The 21,265-nt window shown below is 43.1% G+C and overlaps 2 protein-coding genes and 1 pseudogene across 2 annotated transcripts; 1 reads left to right on the forward strand and 2 right to left on the reverse strand.

Annotated features, from left to right (window-relative positions):
• The first annotated feature begins 2,001 nt into the window (after positions 1 to 2,001).
• On the forward strand, positions 2,002 to 3,989 carry LOC136999505 (uncharacterized). Its single transcript, XM_067353846.1, has 2 exons — positions 2,002 to 2,836; positions 3,037 to 3,989. The coding sequence occupies exons 1-2, from the start codon at positions 2,002 to 2,004 to the stop codon at positions 3,987 to 3,989; spliced, it is 1,788 nt and encodes a 595-aa protein (XP_067209947.1).
• Positions 3,990 to 4,782: 793 nt separating this feature from the next.
• Positions 4,783 to 7,933, reverse strand: LOC136999358 (uncharacterized; annotated as a pseudogene).
• A 7,084-nt stretch (positions 7,934 to 15,017) lies between these two features.
• On the reverse strand, positions 15,018 to 20,243 carry LOC136999506 (uncharacterized). Its single transcript, XM_067353847.1, has one exon. It carries the CDS (start codon positions 20,241 to 20,243, stop codon positions 15,018 to 15,020), a length of 5,226 nt encoding a protein of 1,741 aa, XP_067209948.1.
• Between the last annotated feature and the right edge of the window lie 1,022 nt (positions 20,244 to 21,265).

Below are 21,265 nucleotides of genomic sequence, written 5' to 3' on the forward strand. Positions count from 1 at the left end.
ATTAATCATGTTCATAATTATTTAAATTGCGGCCAAACGCGCGACACGTTAAATAAACTACGCAGTCTACTCAGTATTAAAATATTTATTTCCGATAGTTGTATCCGATTATACCGTTAAGATAGTAGACCGTTACAGAAATACTCATGTACTCGTTGTTACTATTTTCTTTTATAATTATATTATTAATCCAAATGCTCTATTGAATAAATATTTATTTTTCTTTAAATTATTTTTGTTAATTTGGAGTCTCCCGATAAACCACACGAACGAATTCTGGCAAACCGACGAGTTATTCCGCGTCGTAAGAATCCGCTTCGCTAACTACGCACCGTCGTAATTCCGCATCGTTACGCACCGCCCGTGAGGCGTGAAAATGCGCACCGTTACACATGTTTAACATTAAAAATATGGGGCGGGAGCGCGCCCGCGCAGAATCAATTTTATCGAGGCGCTGTTCGATCATCTGGCTGCCGTCCGCTGGCGCCGTCTATCGATGGTATTCTTAACAATCTTTCAGCTCGGCCGTCCTGGCCTTGAACTTCGTCCTCGAAGTTTTCCTCAAGTGAAATTATTGCGCAATTGACTGTATGTGTCCGTGGTTCATCGTGTGTGATTTTGTGAACCTGTTCGGGGTATGTATTCAAGCCGTTATTACAAATTATATACACTTACTTACTATAATCTTAAACCTAATCAGCGGAAAGCATTATTTATTTTATATTGAAATAACATAATATAATTTATAATGTTTCTGATTTGTCCTCAAGAGGATCACATCTGATCCACGGTTTGAGGCGATTGCACGAAAGCATCGTATCGAGGGGCTTCGCTGTTATATTGAATCCAGGTATGTCTGAAATTACATATCTATTATTTCCTAGGGCCTTCTTAACCATATATGGCTCTATAAATTTTGGTTTTAACTTGACATTTTTTCCGGGCTTAACCCTAGAGTTTTTAATCATGACGTAATCACCCTGATTGTACATCGACGGTTTCCTTAGGTTAATGTCACGAAAATTTTTATTGTAGTTTCGTATCAAATCTGTGGCGTTGCGCGCCGTTTCACGAATTGTGTGACGTTCGGCTTGCAGGTCCGTGTCAATGCTTGCCAGGGCCTTGGTGAATCGTGCAAAATCTTGGTCGGCATGGTTGCGCTGTTCGTAACCGAGTAGCAGCATGGAAGGACTGGACTTGGTTACCGCATGGTATGAATTATTAATTATATATTGCAACCTTCCGAGTTCCTTTTTCCAATCTGCCGCGTTACTTAACAATTTTGTTAACGAGGATTTTTTAAATCGGTTGACGCGTTTCACTAGGCCGTTCGCCCATGGAGCCGTTACGGCTACTTTTCGGTGTTTTATTTTTGTGGCGGCTCACCGCCACACCGCTACACTGACGCGGCATAATACGCCGCGGCGCCGCTACGCGCCGCAGGCCTTCTACCGAGTTATGAACTTGCGGAGACACCGCCAGGTTGCGCAGGCGGTGAAGAGCTTGTGGCGCACTGTTAAGTGGTGACAATAAAATAGTCACTAGATCGAGCGGCGAAAAAGGCCGCAACCAATCAGAGCGCTCGGCTCGTGAGGACGCGGAAGAAGAAAAAGGCGCGCAGTGTGCAAACGGACAGTCACTTGTTTTTACGTGTAGTTCGCGTGTAGGACGCTTTTTCGTTTGAGTGAAAAATATATCTTTTTCCTACCCAGATCTTGTGTCGAGCGTTCGTTCTTTAGTCTCCGGACATCCTCCTGATCACGACAGTATAATTGGTGTAACATACCACCATAATTGGTGACCCCGACGTGATCGATGGCCGACAGGTTACGAGGTGTCCTTTTTCTGTGTTCGTCAAAGAAAAAACAGTAAGACGGGCGCGCGAGAGCTCGCGTTTTCTTTTTGCGTGCACGAGATTAACTTTCGCGTAGGTTTCACGCGAACGTCGCGATATTCTCGTATTTCCTACAAACGATACGGATAATACAAACGAGAACGAGCATGAATACTTCCGATGATTCAGGAAGCTCACAAGGGGCATACGGAAATGCACGTCCTCAGGTCGACGCGGTCGACAAAATCGAATCGCAAAAATTCACACCGGATAGGGCAAAAGCGTGGTTTCGGTTATTAGAGTCGCAATTCGTCGTGCATAAAGTGGCGTCCGATAATAGTAAATTTCATAAAGTGCTCGTGGAACTGGACAACGACACTTTCGATTTCGTCGCGGATATCGTGGAAACTCCACCCGAGGCCAACAAATACGAGACTCTCAAGAAAGCAATCCTTGAGAGATGCGAAGAGTCTGAGGAAAAACGGATGCGGCGAGTGATTAAGGAGAAGAGGCTCGGAAGCTCGCAGCGGCCGTCAGATCTTTTGAGAGAGATACAAAACCTGTCAGGTACTGCTTTATCTTCGAATGCCATTAAAACTATTTGGCTCGATGCACTTCCAGAGACTCTCCGCTGCATTCTGGTGACTAGTCCGGTCGATCCAACAGTCGATGCATCCGCTCAGCTAAAGATGTTGGCTGAAGCCGCCGATAGATACACAGAAGCGCAGATTTCTCGTACTTCGGTAAACGCAGTGTCGCAGATTCCTGTGGACGCCATCGCGGAAAAAGTTTTCTCTTTGGTAGAGCGTAGGTTTAAAAACTTACACGTCTCGCGCGGGGAGGCCGGCAACACGCACCGGAAAGGTCGACAACGCTCATCTTCAAGGAAACGCCTAGCACTTCCAGCAAAAGAGGATGAAGAGGACCTTGAAGAGAAGAAAAAAGAGAAAAAGAGCAAGATATGCTTTTATCATAAAAAGTTTGGAGACAAAGCCAAGTACTGTGAGGGACAGTGCACATATCTTTTGGAAAACTAGTTCCGTCGTTACTGTCAGCGGTCAATAAGGAGGTCGCACTCGAAAACCGCTTGCACGTCACAGACCCTACGTCAGCACGCAGATATTTGATTGACACGGGGGCATCCGTCTCTATCATACCTCCACAAGAAAGAACTAAGCCGGACGAAACACACCTTTTCGCAGCAAACGGCTCAGCCATCGCGAAGTACGGGGAGACAGTCGTCTCGCTCGATTTGGGACTCAGAAGAGATTTCAAATGGATGTTTATCGTCGCCGACGTGCATTCACCGATAATAGGTGCTGATTTTCTCCAACGTTTCGATTTGCTCGTCGACATTAACAGGAAACAGCTTATCGATTGTAGGACAGGACTTACCAGTAAGGGAACCGTCGAACCAGCAGTGTGTTTGGGACTCACGACGATCACCGACCAGGGACCTTACTATGACATTCTCAAAGAATTTGTCCAGATTACCCAGGAGGGAAATAAGCCCATCGTTACTGATGAATCCACCTTTCGACATCACATTGTCACACAAGGACCACCGGTAGCAGGAAAAGCTCGTCGTTTACCACCTGAAAAATATAAGGCTGCCAAAGAGGAATTTGAATACATGCTACAGAGAGGTATTTGCCGTCCATCAAATAGTCCGTGGGCCAGCCCGTTACACATGGTAAAAAAGAAACAAGCCGGCACATGGCGCCCATGTGGGGATTACCGTGGACTTAACCGTATAACGATACCTGATAGGTATCCCATCGCTCACATTCATGATTTTACCCATCGTCTCAGTGGTAAGAAGATATTCTCTACACTAGACCTGGTAAGGGCGTATCATCAAATAAAAGTCGCAGAGGAAGACATACAAAAAACAGCTGTTATAACCCCGTTCGGATTGTACGAATTTCCGGTAATGTGCTTCGGGCTTTGCAACGCAGCGCAAACCTTTCAACGCAAGATGGACATCGTCCTCCGCGGCTTGGACTTTACGTACTGCTACATCGACGACGTGTTAATAGCCTCAAGGGATCAAGAGGAGCACGTGCAACACCTACGAGAAGTCTTCGCTAGGTTAAGCGAACATGGCCTTGTAACAGCACGCGCTGTTACTAAGCGGCACGCGGGCTCCACGTGAGCACCCCCATTTAGGGCCGCAATCCGATCCCCCAACTCGAGGGTAAAAGCTCAAGAAGGGGTAGCCGCCGGGTAGGGTAGCACCCCAAGTGGGGGTAGCGCGACCGGTATAAAAGCCGGCTCGCGAAACAGATCGAGACCCATTCCCCGAGTACGACTTGGACAAGCCTCAGGGCGCACTCTGAAACTCCGGTCGTACTCGCTCCCATCCCGATAGTCGTTCTAGAGGCAGGGCGTTCTCTGCTTCGGTCGGGTGTTCCCGGCATTCGACTTCCTATAACTCCGTCGTTCTAGGGGCAGGGCGTTCTCTGCCTCGGCCGGGTGTCTCGGCGTTCGACTTCCGACTCTCCGTCGTTCTAAAGGCAGGGCGTTCTCTGCCTCGGCCGGGTGTCTCTGCGTTCGACTTCCGACTCTCCGTCGTTCTAGGGACAGGGTGTTCTCTGCCTCGGTCGGGTGTTCCCGGCGTTTGACTTCCGATACCCCTTGCACGAGAGAAGTCTCTCACTGTCTTTGGACACAGCGTACCGGCAACCGTCGATGACTCAGCAAGGCTCGGATATATGCGTTATCGCTTATTTTTTATTACTTTGCTTCGTACCGTACGAACCGACCGATTAAGGGGTTAGGCCATCCCTGAGGCCTTAAAATCATGCATAAGTTTAGGAATTTTTTTTGAGTAAATGAATGACTTTATTAAAAATCTGTTTAGAGGGCTTTATTGTACATATAAAACATAGTAAAAAAATATTTTTTTAATATTTTTAATATTGAAAATGGCGGCACACTAGCTCACTTGCAAAATCCTGTTTTTCTGCAACTTGAAATCGGTGTACAGGATTTCAGACACACGGTTTGACCTGGAACAAAAAACGAAAGATTTTCATAATCTACATATCAAAAACTAAAGAAGTACGTAGGGATTTTTCAAAATATTGATTTTTCTCAAAATGGCAACTATTTTACTAAAAATTTGCATTTTTGTCCTAAAATTTACATATAAAAATGTTAATTGCAAAAAAAGTTTTCAATATTTTGGAAAAAGCCTACGTACTTCTTTGCAGAATACATTGAAGAATATACTATTAAAATTTCAAGTAAATCGGATAAAAACTGTAAAAGTTATATTGTACACCGATTTAAAAAATGCTGTTTTGAGAAAAACACGTTTAAAGTTTTTCAAGAGGATTTTTTGTCTATAAAAATAAAAATTTTAATTTTACCTTTAGTCTGCGATGCCTGCCCCATAAAGCTGCCCTTCCACCTCTGTATCAGCTTCATCAGCTTTCTTTTTAGTGGATAATAACGATTTTCTGACCTCTTTTGCTGCGTCGGTCAGACTGTGCTCAGCCGCTTTAATGCGCCGCGCGTCCGCTTCCTCACAAAAATTGTAACAATTGGGGCCCACACAAAGATTTAAAACTTCCATAATTTCCATTATGCTCCTGAATCCATCGTTGAAATTACAAACAGCAATATTTGTTGCAATGTCAATTCTTTTTTTTCCACTTGCATAAGATTTTGGTGCCAGTGCCCACACAGTCGCGTTAAAACTTTCATTGCTGTTTTGCGTGAAGCCTCCTAAACATCTTAATAAAAGTTCGTCTTTACTTAATTCTTCATAAATCGGTTTAACAGCATCGAAAACAACAGATTTCATTGGTGTTTTATGCTTGTATTCTGAAAGTTTGTTAGTTGCCTTCGCTTTTTGGTAGGAACACCAAGAGTTTTCGCCGGCAGGGCAAAAGTCGTGCTGTAATTTTTCGTCAGTCGATATTTTATGATACAATGTTGCCTAGATTTCTTTCTTCATTTTTTCGACTGAATCGACATTACGCCTGATTGCTAAGCCATAATAAATTGTCAATTCATCTATTAATTTACCGGTAAGCTTACCCTTTCCACCCAGACCTTTACTGTTTTTTTTTAAATTTCTAAGCCGAGTACCCATGCGTTTTTGCACATGGCCTACACACTCCTTTTTGCACACAGTAAAATTGTCGTAAGGCTCACAATCTAATATGCCTTTAAATGTTTTGCTGTCTCCGTCACCCACGTAGTTAGAATATTTAACACCATGTAATTCTTCAGATCGGCAAAACATTTCCACAATAGCGTCCACTTCCATCTTACCGGACGAACCTTCGTGGTTTGCTTGGCATTGATTATGATGATTTTTTGCCCACTCTTCGTATTCAGCAGAGTCTGTTTTCTTCTCCCAGAACTCACACATTTTGCAATATTTGGATTTCACAATAACATCTACAACTTTACCAGTAAACTATCCAATCAATGTAGCGATGCCAAACAAAGATGAAAATCCTCTTTTGCGCCATGATCCATCGCCGGATACTGTTAAGCAGTTGTGACCATTTTCTTCACTAATTTGTTTTTCTCCTGCAGCAGCTTTTTTTAACGACTTTTCACGAACAACAGTAGTAGCGGTAAATATATTTTTAATAACAGTGTCGTAGAAAGAATGAAAAATTGGGTGTGGTAAATCCATAAAAGCGCAGAATTTTGTTATGCCATGAAGACCGATGCCGAGCAATCTCATGGCAAAAATAATACGGCGATTTATACCGTATGCATTTTTTTTAATAACTGGAACAGCATTGATGACAGTTGGTTCGCATTTGTCACATTTCACCACGATTTTGTAACCTAAGCCTCGCTTACTTTTGTCATTAAAAACAACTCTTGTTCCACATTGTTTGCACACTAATATTTGTGATAATGCAGTAAAAACAGTTAAAAAATCAATAAAACAATATTCAAAAGCCGAAGATATCTCTGTATCATACTCTTCTATCAAAGTCTTAATTTTTTTGGCGGAGGTGCTCACACTCTCAGTTTCTTGCTCCATCTGATATCGATTTAATACCTTTCTCTTATTAATGTTAGTTCTACAAGCACGTCCAGGTGTATTTCGGGAACCCTTTTTGGTATCATACGTTATCTTTTTACTCGCCATAACTTTTAAATTACTCTAAATGCTCCGAAATAACGTAACACGTGTGATATTTACTAACGGCGTCGTGACACTAAAACCGACGCTATAACAGCTGTATAATTGTAGTGACATCTATATATATCGAGCAGGACCCCCTTTTCATTCGAAAAATGGTCCTATATACCTGCGGAGCATAAAGAACGCCGCCGCGCTCCGAAACACCTTAAGCCGCTCGGCAGCGCGGCGAGGCGCTTCGCTAAGACAGCTCTAACAACATGTTAGGAGTGCAATTTCGCTATAAAACTGTTTTCATCTTATTTTTAAGACTTAAAACTAATGATTTAAGCAAAAAAAAAAATTCGATTTTTTTAAACTTTAGGGGTGGCCTAATCCCTTAAATAATTTAATTTGTTTATAATTCAGCCAAAAGCGCACCAACGATTTACGCCGTTTATTTTCCGTTCATTATTCATTCGTTCGCAATTAGAATTATAAACATGTACCGTCGCAATATTAACTCGTCTAACCGATAAGGAATTATTTATTTATTTACGATAGTTGTATCCGATTATACCGTTAAGATATTAGACCGTTCCAGAAATACACATGTACTCGTTGTTACTATTTTCTTTTATAATTATAATGCTTTATTGAATAAATAGTTATTTTTCTTTAAATTATTCTTGTTAATTTGGAGTCTCCCGATAAACCACACGAACGAACTCTGGCAGACCGACGAGTTATTCCGCGTCGTAAGAATCCGCTTCGCTAACTACGCACCGTCGTAATTCCGCATCGAAAAATCCGCATACCGTCGAAATTCCGCATCATTACGCACCGCCCGTGAGGCGTAAAAATACGCACCGTTACAGCCTTACAATCAAGGTCGAGAAATGCGTTTTCGGCAAGAGCGAGATCGCCTTCCTAGGTTATGAAATTACCAGCGAGGGTTCGCTGCCGTTACCCGACCGTGTTGTCGCAATTCACGAATACAAGAAACCAGAAAACGTTCAAGAGATGAGGAGATTCTTAGGGCTCATCAACTTTTACCGTCGATTCGTAGAAAGAGCAGCTTCGAGTCAAGCATTGTTAAACGCTTATATTAAAAATAGCATCAAGAACGACAAACGCCCTATTCTTTGGACAGCCCAGTCTGAACTGGCGTTCGAACGCTGCAAGAGCGAGTTGGCCAACGCTACACTTCTAACTCATCCGGTGGAAAATGCACTTCTGCGACTTACCACCGATGCATCTGATACCTGTATGGGAGCTACGTTGGAACAGCAAGTATCTGGGAAGTGGTCGCCCATCGGTTTTTACTCAAAGAAGTTGTCGGAACGTAAAAGGGGATGGAGCGCATATGACCGAGAGTTAGCAGCAATCTATAATTCACTACGGTATTTTCGATACATGGTCGAGGGCCGTGAACTTAAGATACGAACGGATCATAAACCGCTGGTGTTCGCGTTCAAACAAAAACCCGAAAAAGCTCTTCCGCATCAACTTCGACAGCTGGACTTCATCAGCCAATTCACAACCAACATCAAGCACATCGTGGGGGCAGAAAATGTGGCCGCCGACGCCCTCTCCAGAGTAGAAACTATTGCAATACCTGTAATTGTGGACGACGTTCAAATCGCCTGGGAACAAAAGGACGACGAGGAGCTTAAGCATCTGCTTAAATCTTGCAATACTTCGTTACGACTGCAGAAAGTGATCATCAATGAAGCTTTGGAGGCAGTGTACTGCGACGTGTCTACAGGAGACATCCGCCCATACATACCCAAATCATTGAGACGACAAATCTTCGACAATGTCCATAGGTTATCTCATTCCAGTGGGAGGAGCACAGCCAAAGTTATTAGCAAAAAATTCGTGTGGCCAAGCATGAACAAACAAATTACGCTTTGGGCTAAGACGTGCATTGTCTGCCAACGCTCTAAAATTCATAGACACAATAAAAATCACCCAGACAAAATCCATATTCCAAGCAGACGTTTTGATCACATTCATACTGACCTGGTGGGACCACTTCGCTCAATTAATGGGTACAAGTATTGTTTAACCTTGATTGATCGTTTTTCCAGATGGCCGGAGACAATTCCGCTCAAAGATATAGAAGCTGACACCATCGCTAATGCTCTGTATACCCACTGGATTGCGCGATTCGGAGCGCCTCGCTGCATTACCACAGACCAGGGCAGCCAATTTGAAGCTCGACTTTTCAACGCCCTAAAAAACATGATCGGCTGCAAGAGGGTCAGGACCACTGCGTACCACCCACAAGGAAACGGCATGATAGAGCGTTCTCACCGTACAAATAAAACAGCATTGATGTGCCATGAAGAGTCCAACTGGATCGACGCGTTGCCTGTCGTACTTTTAGGCATACGATCAGCGTATAAGGACGACATCAAGTGCACACCCGCGGAATTGGTATATGGTTCTACACTACGTATTCCGGGAGAGTTTTTCCAGGAAGAAGAATTGGACGAGGATCCCGAAGTTTTTGTAGAGAGATTTCGCGAGATTATGCGAAGACTTAGACCGACGCCTACCGCACACCACATCAAGAACACATCCTTCGTTTTCAAGGACCTGTACACCTGTACACATGTGTTTTTGCGCGATGACACGGTGAAGAAGTCTCTCAAGCAGCCATACTCCGGACCGTTCAAAATCCTAGAGAGAATCACTGACAGAGTTTTCAAGATTCGGTTAAACGCCGATAAGGAACTGGTTGTCAATACCGAGCGTTAAAAACCGGCATACCAACTTCAAGAGGATATCAGCATGACAGCCCAAGCCAATTCGGATAACCAATGTCAACAAGTCCCATCTCAACAGCCGGAAACGCCGGAGGAACCGAAAGTCACGCCTGCAAAATCGTCAAACGGTAACATCACCGCACCTACAGCAACGCTGACTACGAAGCAGAGGTCAGTGGCTGGCAAAAAAGTGACAGTGAAGGTATCGCAGCCAACCTCGCCGGTGATAGTGCAAAGCCAAAGAGTGCTAAAAACTTATAGCGGTCCTAAGACAAAACGTCTCCGATTCAAACTATAAACTATAAATTTAGAGACTTTAAGTTTATTCTTCTACAGTATTCCTTATTTCTTCATTCCATTAATTGTTTTCTTTTCTTTTCCAGCATAATTATGCGTGTGTTCATATAAAGACTTTTTTTTAGCATTAAGCACGCGCACATATTAATTAAAAGTAAGAACGTTAAACTTAGTTATGAAACTGTGATTTAGATGTAAGCTCTCGGGTAAAGTATCGTAGATAATAATTACGTTACTCGAAGGGGGTATTGTGGCGCACTGTTAAGTGGTGACAATAAAATAGTCACTAGATCGAGCGGCGAAAAAGGCCGCAACCAATCAGAGCGCTCGGCTCGTGAGGACGCGGAAGAAGAAAAAGGCGCGCAGTGTGCAAACGGACAGTCACTTGTTTTTACGTGTGGTTCGCGTGTAGGACGCTTTTCCGTTTGAGTGAAAAATATATCTTTTTCCTACCCAGATCTTGTGTCGAGCGTTCGTTCTTTAGTCTCCGGACATCCTCCTGATCACGACAGTATAATTGGTGTAACATACCACCATAAGCTTTTTCGCGATCAAGCTTCGATCGAAGCAATATAAAAGAGCTTCTCCGCAGATCTTTCCTCACTCACTTGCTTCAAGGCGAGCTCTCTCCAAGAGCCCTTGATCTGAGTCATACTCTGCTTTAGCAGAACTTAACCAGAGGCAAATTGTCTCGCAGTTTTTCTCACGCTGCCTCGCAAGGCGAGAGCCGAGACGGTGGCAGCCACCGGCACACTAGGGATGGGCGATTTTAAATTGATCTTCTAAAGAATCGATCTTTTGCATCCGATTTTCGATTTTTTTAGATCGATCTTACAGTTTCGATTAATCCAGTGAATCGTTTCTTGAGACCAAAGATCGATGCTATAAAAATATAAAATCCACTGAACGCATTGGTTGATTTTTCGCGTATGTGCATTATGCATCTATACAAATTTGTTTGCTCTAATGGAGGATTCATACTGTGTCCGATGTCCGACGTACGACGTCCGATATCCAATAAAAGAGGTCGTTTTCTAGAAATTTTAGCTAAAGATATTTTATCATTTAGAAAACCAGCTCTATTATTGGATATCGGACGTCGTACGTCGAACATCGGACGCGGTGTGAATCCTCCATAAGCTTTGATACATTTATCGATTGTGGGTATATCAATCACAATAGAGAATATATTCAGAGAGACGCTAACAGTATCACGTGACCAATTCTGATTTTCAGTGCCAGCCAATTATACCGATTCCTGTTCCTATGCAGAATTGTGTCAGCCAATCACAGAACTGGTCACGTGTTTTCGTTGACATCTCTTTCCTACTCGGGACTGTCTATACTCTGTCCAAAGAGAATATACCTCTTTTTGCGCATAGGAGAAGCATAGCGGTCAAAGTGGGGAGAGCGTTGGCATTAACAAGCTGCATGAGCAGTACAGTTATGTGGAATGGGTGCCGGGGGGGGGGGGGGGGGGGGGCCTGCGTAAAATGGACGAGTTTTTGTCCGAGTCAGATAATTCTCTTGCTGGACGAAGTATAAAAAGGGCGACAAAATACAAAAAAAGTTTGAAATGGGTAAGGTGAAAAGAAGCAGTGTGTGGCAATACTTTTTAAAGGATTCACGTGGTGGTATTTGCAAAATATGCCAAAGGCAAGTTAGATGTAGTGGCAATACCACTAACCTAACTAACCATCTGAAAAGATGTCACAAAGCCATTGGGGAAAACATAGCAAACAACCGTGGCATTCAACAAACAACGGATGACCAATTCATTGAAGTGTGTCAAGATATTCCTGCTGAAGCTTCATGTGTAAGTACAATGCGGAGACAAATGTTAATTTCTTGTGCTTTTAATTGGCATGCATGGTCGCAAAGCTTGATCCACGTTGAAGTTTGCACTTTTTTTCTTATTTTTGTATGTAATAATTCAGAAAATCTATTTATTAATAGAATAACTCATCACTTATAATTATCACGTCAAAAGTGCAACTTTAACCAGACCATCAATATTATAAATGTTTACATGTGCGGATTGGGGTGATGCAGCTCAATCGAAAGCGCGATTCAATTATATATTTTTGCCCGAAATTTTTGTTATATTTTTAGTACTACTATTACTTAAACAAAATAAAAAAATATTAAAAATATATCGTATTTTTAATGTCCTAATATCTCGAAATTTATTTTTCCAGACTGAAGAGACTGAGAATATTACGCCTAATGCTAATCCTACTCCCAGTACAAGTACGGGAATTAAAGTGAATTCATCATCGGTAATACATGCGAAAAAGAGAGCCATTGTAGTTACATGTTCACGGAATAATTTTAATATTTGTAATGTAACAAAAATGAAATTTACAGGTTACTGATGCGTCAAAAATGTTAATATCTGGTAAACGCAAAAATAGCTCGTCGCAACCACGCATCGATACTGCAATAAAAATGATCACAGCTTTTGAAGGTAAATTATTAACAACTGCATTTTAATGTTATTTAAATCTGTAAAGAAAAAGTAGGTAGGTTAGAACAATAACAGTAGTTTACAGAAAATATTTTTTAAAATAATTATTCACTAGACAAGATGTTTCTTATAGATTTTTGGATGCTGAAAACCTGACATGCTCGTGGAATTTGATTTGCGCCATTGTTTTCAGCATCCAAAAATCTATAACACTTTGTTTGGTTCAAAATAATTTTTGGCTGTAAACTATTGTAATTGATTGCTAGAATTTTGTGTGTGTGTGTGTGTGTGTGTTTTACTTGTGTATTTATAAACAATTATTAATAATAAGTAAGTATATTATATTGACTAATTATTTTACAGATGGAGGTGCTAAAGCAGCGGTAATAACTAATGCCCTTTTATTCATGGTTGCCAAAGATAATATGCCATTAAACACGGTCGAAAAGAATGGCTTTCAATATTTTTTAAAAGTTATTGCTCCTCTCTACAAAATTCCTGCTCGTAAACAATTCACGGAACTAATGGACAATAAGTATGAAATGCTGTCGCTTCTCATGATGAACAAACTGTCGGCTGCAACTACAATTATCTTAACCTGCGATGTGTGAACCGAAGTCCTGAATACGGTTAGTTTTTTGGGCGTAACTGTCCACTTTATGTTAGAAGGTGAATTGATTTCCGTGTCAATAGGAGTATACGAATTGGAAGAAAGGCATACCGCAACATATTTAGGAACCGTTTTAAATACAGTCTGTAAGGATTGGAATATTCCATTATGTAAAATTCAAGCCGTGGTAACAGACAATGCTGCGAACATAGTAAAAGCAGTAGAAACTGTTTTTGGCAAAAGTAAACATGTAGCATGTTTCTCGCATTCGATAAATCTTATTCCCGCTAAAATGTTTGAAAAACTGCCAGATTTGAAACTACTTATTGATAAAATTAAATTAATTGTAAGTTACTTTAAACATAGCGTTGTTGCGGCGGATGAATTTCGTAAAAGTCAAAGCGTTTCGGGAATTTCTTTGAAATTAGTTCAGGAAGTTTCTACGCGATGGTCATCTACTTACTATATGCTTGAAAGATTCATGCAAGTAATCGATCATGTAAGTGCAGTTTTGATTAATCAACGCAATTCTCCGCCCATGATATCCGCGTTTGAGGTAGCAACTGCTCAAGAAATACTAAAAATGTTAAAACCGTTTGAAACGATTACTGCAGAAATATCTGGCGAAAAATATCCTACAATCAGCAAGGTCATTTCTATGATTTATTTACTACGTGTTAAAATAAACGAGCTAAATCCAGAATCTGATATTGGAAAACATTTAAAAAAGTATATTTTGCAGGAAATTAATGCAAGATTTAGTAATATTGAAAACAATGAGCATTATGCAATTGCAACGATACTTGATCCGCGATTTCGTAAATTATACTTTGAAAGTCAATTGTCATGCTGTAATGCAATTCATAAAATTAATGAATTACTTAAAGATGTGACAAAAAATGAACGAGTAAATGTTGAAAATCAAACTAGTGTGCGTACTGAAGTCGACTCAACTAGTCTGTGGAGTACCCACAGCTCATTAGTTGCAAAGGCTAATGACTTAATTTCAAAAAATGGTTCTGGATCTGGCTTACATAGTCAATTGAAAAATTATCTCAGCCAAGATATTTTGCCTTTAGAAATGAATCCAATACAGTACTGGACCTCTTTAGAAAGTACTAGTTTCAACTTAAGTAAGATTGCCCTTAAGTACTTGTCTACTATAGCGACATCGGTTCCTTCGGAACGACTTTTTTCCCGTACAGGTAACATAATGTTAGACAATCGCAATCGGCTGAAAGGCGATAGGCTTTCTAGATTATTATTTTTAAGTTCTTTAAATATGGTAGATTGGCATCTTTCAGATTAAGTTACATTTGTACCTGTTTTAAGTCTACCCTTTTATTTATAAGTTAAAAAAATCGCACAATAATACATATATAAAATATGCAATATTTAGTTTGAGTATTAAATTTAAGTGATAAACTCAGTGTTTCGGTTTGCGTTGGTAAAACCTTGTATCAAAGGCTCGCACACCAAGGCGGTAATTTTCGGAAGAATCCCTCTTGTATTCGTTAAATTAAATCTTTATTATCCGAGTCACAGTTATACGTAAGGTGTTATAAGCGAGGCGAACAGTATTTCGATCTGTATCGATTGGTGTCTGGAAGCCTACTCACCCGCGGAAAGAGAGCGAATGCGCGGAGCGCTCATTTAGGGGAATCGCGCCGGCGATCCGCGTCGCGCGACCGCCGCGTATCGTTCTGTGTTGACAAAATAATGAGTGAGATTTCGAACGAGAATATCAACAGCGAATTTGACGAGATATACTTTAAAATTATACTTATTCCTGAACATACCGCCCGCCTCGAATGTATACATTCGAAAGGAGTTAGAAATGGTTTTGACAACGATAGAATACATAATGAAATAAACGCTGTACAATGAATATCGGTATCCGGTTGAGATTTCACTAACAAAGAACGTTATGGTATCGCTTATAAAGACGAGATTCCGCCCGCCATGACGGAATCTTTTAATTCTTCGGTATTAATCGCGACAGGTAAGAAGCATAGTTTCACGATCGGACGTTTATATTCGGAACGAGAAGTTTTGACCGTGACAACTCGCGTCAGGCCATCATCTCCCGGATAACAAGCGATAATTCGTCCAAGTTCCCATTGGCTTGGCGGGGCTAAGGGATTGCGCACTAGGACTATTTGGCCGACTTTAGCCAGTCGCTGTATAACGCGCCATTTTGGGCGTTGTTGAAGGGAGTGCAAGTAATCGCTTGACCATGACCGCCAAAACTCTTCCGTCAGACGTTGAATCATTTGCCAACGCGACAATCGATTCTCGTTTAAATCGAGCACGCTTGGTTCGGCGGGAGCGATAAGAGGGGTACCGATCAAGAAATGACCAGGCGTTAACGCGTGATAATCATCAGGATTATCGGAAACGGGAGCTATCGGACGGGAATTTAGGCAAGCTTCAATGCGGCAAAGAAGTGTGGTCATTTCTTCAAAGGTTAATGTGTGGAGGCCTATGCAACGCTTTATGTGGTGTTTCACGCTCCGAACACCGGCCTCCCACAGTCCGCCGAAATGGGGTGCGGCTGGGGGTAGGAACTGCCACGCGGTTCCATCGGTAGCGAGCCGATTTCGAAAACTTGGATCGCGAATTGCTTTTGCGTGAGCTTCGGACAATTCTCGGTTAGCGCCATGAAATGTTGTTCCATTGTCTGAGTACATGGACTGCGGTAGTCCTCGGCGGGAGACAAATTGCTGGTACGCCGCAATAAAGGTCGGCGAACTATAATCGGAAACAAGTTCTAAGTGTATAGCCTTGGTCGTCAGGCATACGAACAACGTAATATAAGCCTTTTGCGATTTGTGTCCTCGGCCGGGCGCGGTTCGGACAGCGATTGGTCCAGCGTAATCAACGCCGGTATGTATAAATGCGCGAGCGGCACGGTTAACTCTCGCGTCCGGTAGATCGCCCATGAGTTCGACAGGTTTTTTAGCGCGCTCACGAGTGCATTGTACGCACTGATACAGAACGGCACGGACGGTAGCGCGAGATCGGATAATCCAAAATTCATTACGTAATGAAGCGAGCGTTAATTGAGGACCAGCATGTAACGTTCTTAGATGATGATGCTGAATAATAAGAATTAACAATGGGTGTGCTCGTAATACGAGCGGATTTTTTGTCGCTTCTGGAAGGCATGCATGACGGAGCCGTCCTCTGATACGAAGAAGTCTGTCAGCGTCAAAATAAGGATTGAGTGCAGATAAGGAACTGGTTTTTGGTAACGGAAGTTGCCGTTGTAAAGTCGAGATTTCAATAGGAAACATCTCTGACTGCATAACCTGGAGCCAGTAATGTTTGGCTTTCTGAATCTCTTCGGGAAGCAGACTCGCTGGTGTAGGCGAGGCGCTTTTAGAGGATCGGAGTCGATTAAGAAAACGGTAAAGGTAAGCGGTAATTCGGAGCAATCGAGGCCACGAGGAATAACGTGATGCGAGATTCCAACGAGGGGTCGAATGTAAGGAGTGAATAGGTGGTTGAGAACGCTGTTCAAGGGTGGTATCAGATGGTATCGAGAGATCGAAAGTCGGCCAAGACTCTGGAGATTGACAAAGCCATGAAGGGCCTGCCCACCATAAATTATAATTTGCGAGAGCATCGGGAGCTAGACCGCGAGAAGCGCAATCGGCAGGATTGTCCTGAGTTGGGACATGACGCCAATAAATTCCAGGAAGCAAGGACTGAACGATCGAAACGCGATTGGCAACGAAAGTTTTCCATCGAGACGGAGACTGCCTCAGCCAAGCGAGTGTGATCGTTGAGTCGGTCCAACAGTGACATTCGATGCTCGGAAGTTGAAGAGCAGAACGCGCATAATTAACTAACCGAGCGAGAAGAAGCGCAGCTGACAATTCCAATCGGGGAACGCTGATCGTTTTAAGAGGTGCCACTTTCGATTTTGCGATGAGAAGAGAGATGGTAATTGAGCCATCGACATTAACAACGCGAAGGTAAACAACTGCTGCAAAGGCCATAGTTGAGGCATCGGAAAAGCCATGAAGTGCGCTGTGCAGAGTATGGGATCCATGCGTCGTCCAGCGCGGAATACTGAGAGCCTCGAGACACGGTAATTGGTGGTGATAATTTGCCCAGTAGTCGAAATGTTCACATGGAATTTCATCGTCCCACTGACATTGGAGCGACCACAATCGTTGCATGAATATTTTCGCACCGATGATGACGGGAGTAGCCCATCCCATCGGATCGAAAAACTTAGCGATAGTCGAGAGAACAGTTCTTTTGGTTTTTCCCGGCAAAGACGGGAGAGATACGCGAAGTTGAAACGCATCGAGCTTCGGATTCCAAATGACTCCTAATACTTTAAGGTGCTCATCGTCTTGAAGGACTTTGTGAGTGGCTAGTCCATGATCGGCAGGATCGAGGTCTGACAAGAGATCTGTGGAATTACTTGCCCATTTTCGCAGACGAAAGCCTCCTTTAGCGAGAAGCGCGATTAATTGGTCGCGCGTTTGCCGTGCAAGGATGCGATCATCGGCTCCGAACGCGCAATCATCGACGTATGTCTGATGACGGAGAACCGGGACGGCTAATGGAAATTGGGCACCGTTATCTTCAGCGAGTTGGTCGAGCACTCGAAGAGCGAGATATGGAGCGGCGGCAGTGCCGTACGTCACAGTGAGAAGACGGTAGTCGCGAACAGGTTCACTGGGAGAAGAGCGCCATAGAATGCGCTGATAATCAGTATCGCGGAAGTCAACTAATATTTGCCGATACATTTTAGCGATATCGGCGGTAAATACGTAACGATGTTGGCGCCACTGCATTATGACAGCGGCCAAATCCCTTTGAAGTTTAGGTCCGATAAACATGTTATCGTTTAGCGAGGTTCCGTTAGTGGTACGGCAGGAGGCGTTAAAAACAACCCGCAGCCGAGTGGTTGCACTGCTGTCACGTAAGACAGCGTGGTGCGGTATATAATAACTTTGATCCGTATGAACAATTTCTGTCGGTGGACTTTTAATCATATGACCGAGGTTTTCGTACTCCGCGAGAAAGTCGTGATATTCGGAAGCGATAGATGGGTTGCGTCTGAAACGTTGCTCTAGGCGGTAGAGGTTCGATTCGGCAATGAAACGAGATTCTCCTAACGAGATTGGTGGTCCGGTTTTAAACGGTAATCTAACAATGTAGCGTCCTTGAGGAGTGCGGGAATGGGTAGCGAGGAAGTGCTCTTCACACTTTCGCTCGTCAGGGCTGTGGCGTTGGGGCTGAGGGACTTCTTCAGTCTCCCAGAAACGACGAAGGTCGAGATCTAACGCTTCAAGAACAACTCCGTGATGCGCGATCTCAGAAATCGAACAATTGGTCGAAGACGATGCGATTGGACCTGAAATAATCCAACCGAGAGTGGTATTTTGCGCGGTAGGCTCCATTTCGGAACCTTTTCGAACACCATCGAGAACAAGCATGCCGAATAAGTCCGCTCCGATTATCATATCAATCGGGTCGGTACTCATGGGGTCACTATCAGCTAATTGGAGTCCGTCGACATGGTTCCACGTGCACATAGTGCTTATTCGATTCGGCAGATATTTTGTCAACGATCGAAGAATGAGCGCGGTCGTTGAATAAGCGGGTTCGTCGTAATTCGCCGGCGTAATGGTAATGTGGGCAGCATGCCGGACAACGGATTGCATCTCGCTGATGCCGGTGACGAAAATCGAACGATTTAATTTTGGGAGTCGTAAACGTTGCGCGAGCGATTCGGTAATAAACGTAGAAACGGAGCCTTGATCCAAAAGCGCGCGTACAGTCGTAAAACGTCCAACAGGCGAGTAGACTTTCACACGGGCAGTCGCGAGCAGAATATTAGAATTCGGCGCGACGGTTTTCGATAGTAAATGCGACGTGACTTCGTTTACAATTTTGCTTATCGCCGGTGGTGACTCAGTTTTATCCGGCTGAGTCGAGTTATCGAAATGTAACAACGTGTGATGACGTTTATTACACTGGCGGCATACGCGAGAATTTGAACAATCTTTGACAGAATGCTTACTACTAAAGCAGTTTAAACATCGTTTTTGCTGTTTAATAAAATCGAAACGTTGGGAGGGTGTTTGTTTTAAAAATGTAGAACATTGGTATAATAAGTGATTGGCTTTGCACCACGGACATGCGAACGAAACGGTAGACGCGGTATGCGCCGCGAGAGTTTTTCCTTTAGAGGTAGCGGATGGCTTTTCTTTTGGAGGTGGTGCAATCGCCTCGAGCGCGCGAATTCGAGACTCGAGAAATTGATCGAGTTCATTATAACGCGGATATTCTACAGTATCACCGAGCTTGAGTTCCCAAGCCTTACGCGAGTATTTGTCAAGTTTTTGTGCAACGAGCAAAACAAGCAAATCATCCCAATGTTCGACAGGACGGTTGAGATTCCTAAGCGCTTGTATCGCTTTGTTGGTTTGGTCGCGAAGCTGACGAAGGTCATGAGCGGTTTCTGTTGTGAGCAACGGCAAATTCAACAGCGATTGTAAATGTGTGGTAACGAGACGACGTGTGTTGTCGTAACGAGAGACCAGAATTTTCCACGCGATATCGAAATTATGATTGGTTACCGCGAGGTGGTCAAGCGCGTCACTTGCATCCCCTTTTACACATGAGCATAAATAATGTAAGCGATCGACATTTGACAAACTATGATCGTTGTGAATCATCGATTGGAATTTATCGCGAAAACTTTCCCATTTGTCGATGCTCCCGTCGAAGGTTGGTAGGTTGATCCTCGGAAGATGCGACGCGGTTCGGAGTACATCACGAAAGCCACTTACGTTTTGTGATGAAGTAGCGGGAGGGGTGCGGGATTCGTAGCTCTCTAATACCTCCGCCATGTAGTCGGCAGCCTCGTGGTAGCAGTCCTCACATTCCAGAAGCGAATTCTTCGTAAAGTAGGCATGCGATGCTCTGTCTTCATCGTCCGCAAGAAGCACGATTCGACTGTCGAGCTCCTGGCAAGTGGTAAAGGCTTCCTTCAAGGTGACGAGACGTTGACGCGTTACCGCAGGTGTCATTTTGGCTTGCCCCAGCTTCTTGTAATTGGCGAGCGCCCGGGATACGAAACCCATCTTCTGGGTTTGTAGAGACAAAAGCTGCTCGAAAGATGTCGAGGTGTCCATATCGACGATCGTGATTCGGAATTTGAGTGTTCGGAAGGCCAGTAATTCTCCTTGGCGACGATCCGGCTCGAAGGACCAGAATGTTTCGGTTTGCGTTGGTAAAACCTTGTATCAAAGGCTCGCACACCAAGGCGGTAATTTTCGGAAGAATCCCTCTTGTATTCGTTAAATTAAATCTTTATTATCCGAGTCACAGTTATACGTAAGGTGTTATAAGCGAGGCGAACAGTATTTCGATCTGTATCGATTGGTGTCTGGAAGCCTACTCACCCGCGGAAAGAGAGCGAATGCGCGGAGCGCTCATTTAGGGGAATCGCGCCGGCGATCCGCGTCGCGCGACCGCCGCGTATCGTTCTGTGTTGACAAAATAATGAGTGAGATTTCGAACGAGAATATCAACAGCGAATTTGACGAGATATACTTTAAAATTATACTTATTCCTGAACACTCAGTAATATTAAGAATAATGTTAATAATGCGTGTCTAATGCTGATATTGTAATCAGTAATAAGTAATGTGATAAATAATTTGAAGACTGTAAAACCAAAAAAATAGGATTTACACACACACACACATATGAATGTTTGTAAAACATTAATAATAAACATATATTAACAAACAATAATTATTGTTTTATACTTAAACAAAAATATGCTGTAATTATAAAAAATTGAGTAATCTTAAATAATATTTAATATTTTGTAAAATTTGATAAAAAAGATCGATTTTTAATAGATCGATTCTTTGACAGTCGATTTTTTGGCAAATCGATGTTTAAGTCTTCGATCTAGATCGATCCAAAAAATCGTTTCTTTTGGAAAGATCGCCCATCCCTACGGCACACCGGAAACTCGTTCCGTGGCGATCCAAACTTCGCCGCCTAGAGCCTGCTCAGAGAACAGTTGTCAGACGGAAGACCACTTTCCGAACGGAGTTCCACCGACGCCGGGAAAGGGGCTACAACGAGCGGATTGAATTGAACCGTCCTTTTTAGGACCCGTTCAGTATACCAAGACGCGGTC

The sequence above is a fragment of the Linepithema humile genome, chromosome 4, assembly GCF_040581485.1.
Source record: "Linepithema humile isolate Giens D197 chromosome 4, Lhum_UNIL_v1.0, whole genome shotgun sequence".
In the NCBI taxonomy this organism is placed as follows: Eukaryota; Metazoa; Arthropoda; class Insecta; order Hymenoptera; family Formicidae; genus Linepithema; species Linepithema humile.

Bases quoted from the DNA above. Each gene is read 5' to 3' on its own strand.
- LOC136999505 (XM_067353846.1), top strand. From the start codon at position 2,002: ATGAATACTTCCGATGATTCAGGAAGCTCACAAGGGGCATACGGAAAT. The intron at 2,837-3,036 runs GTGAGGGACAGT...ACCTTTTCGCAG, and splicing joins TGGAGACAAAGCCAAGTACT to CAAACGGCTCAGCCATCGCG.
- LOC136999506 (XM_067353847.1), bottom strand. From the start codon at position 20,243: ATGGACACCTCGACATCTTTCGAGCAGCTTTTGTCTCTACAAACCCAG.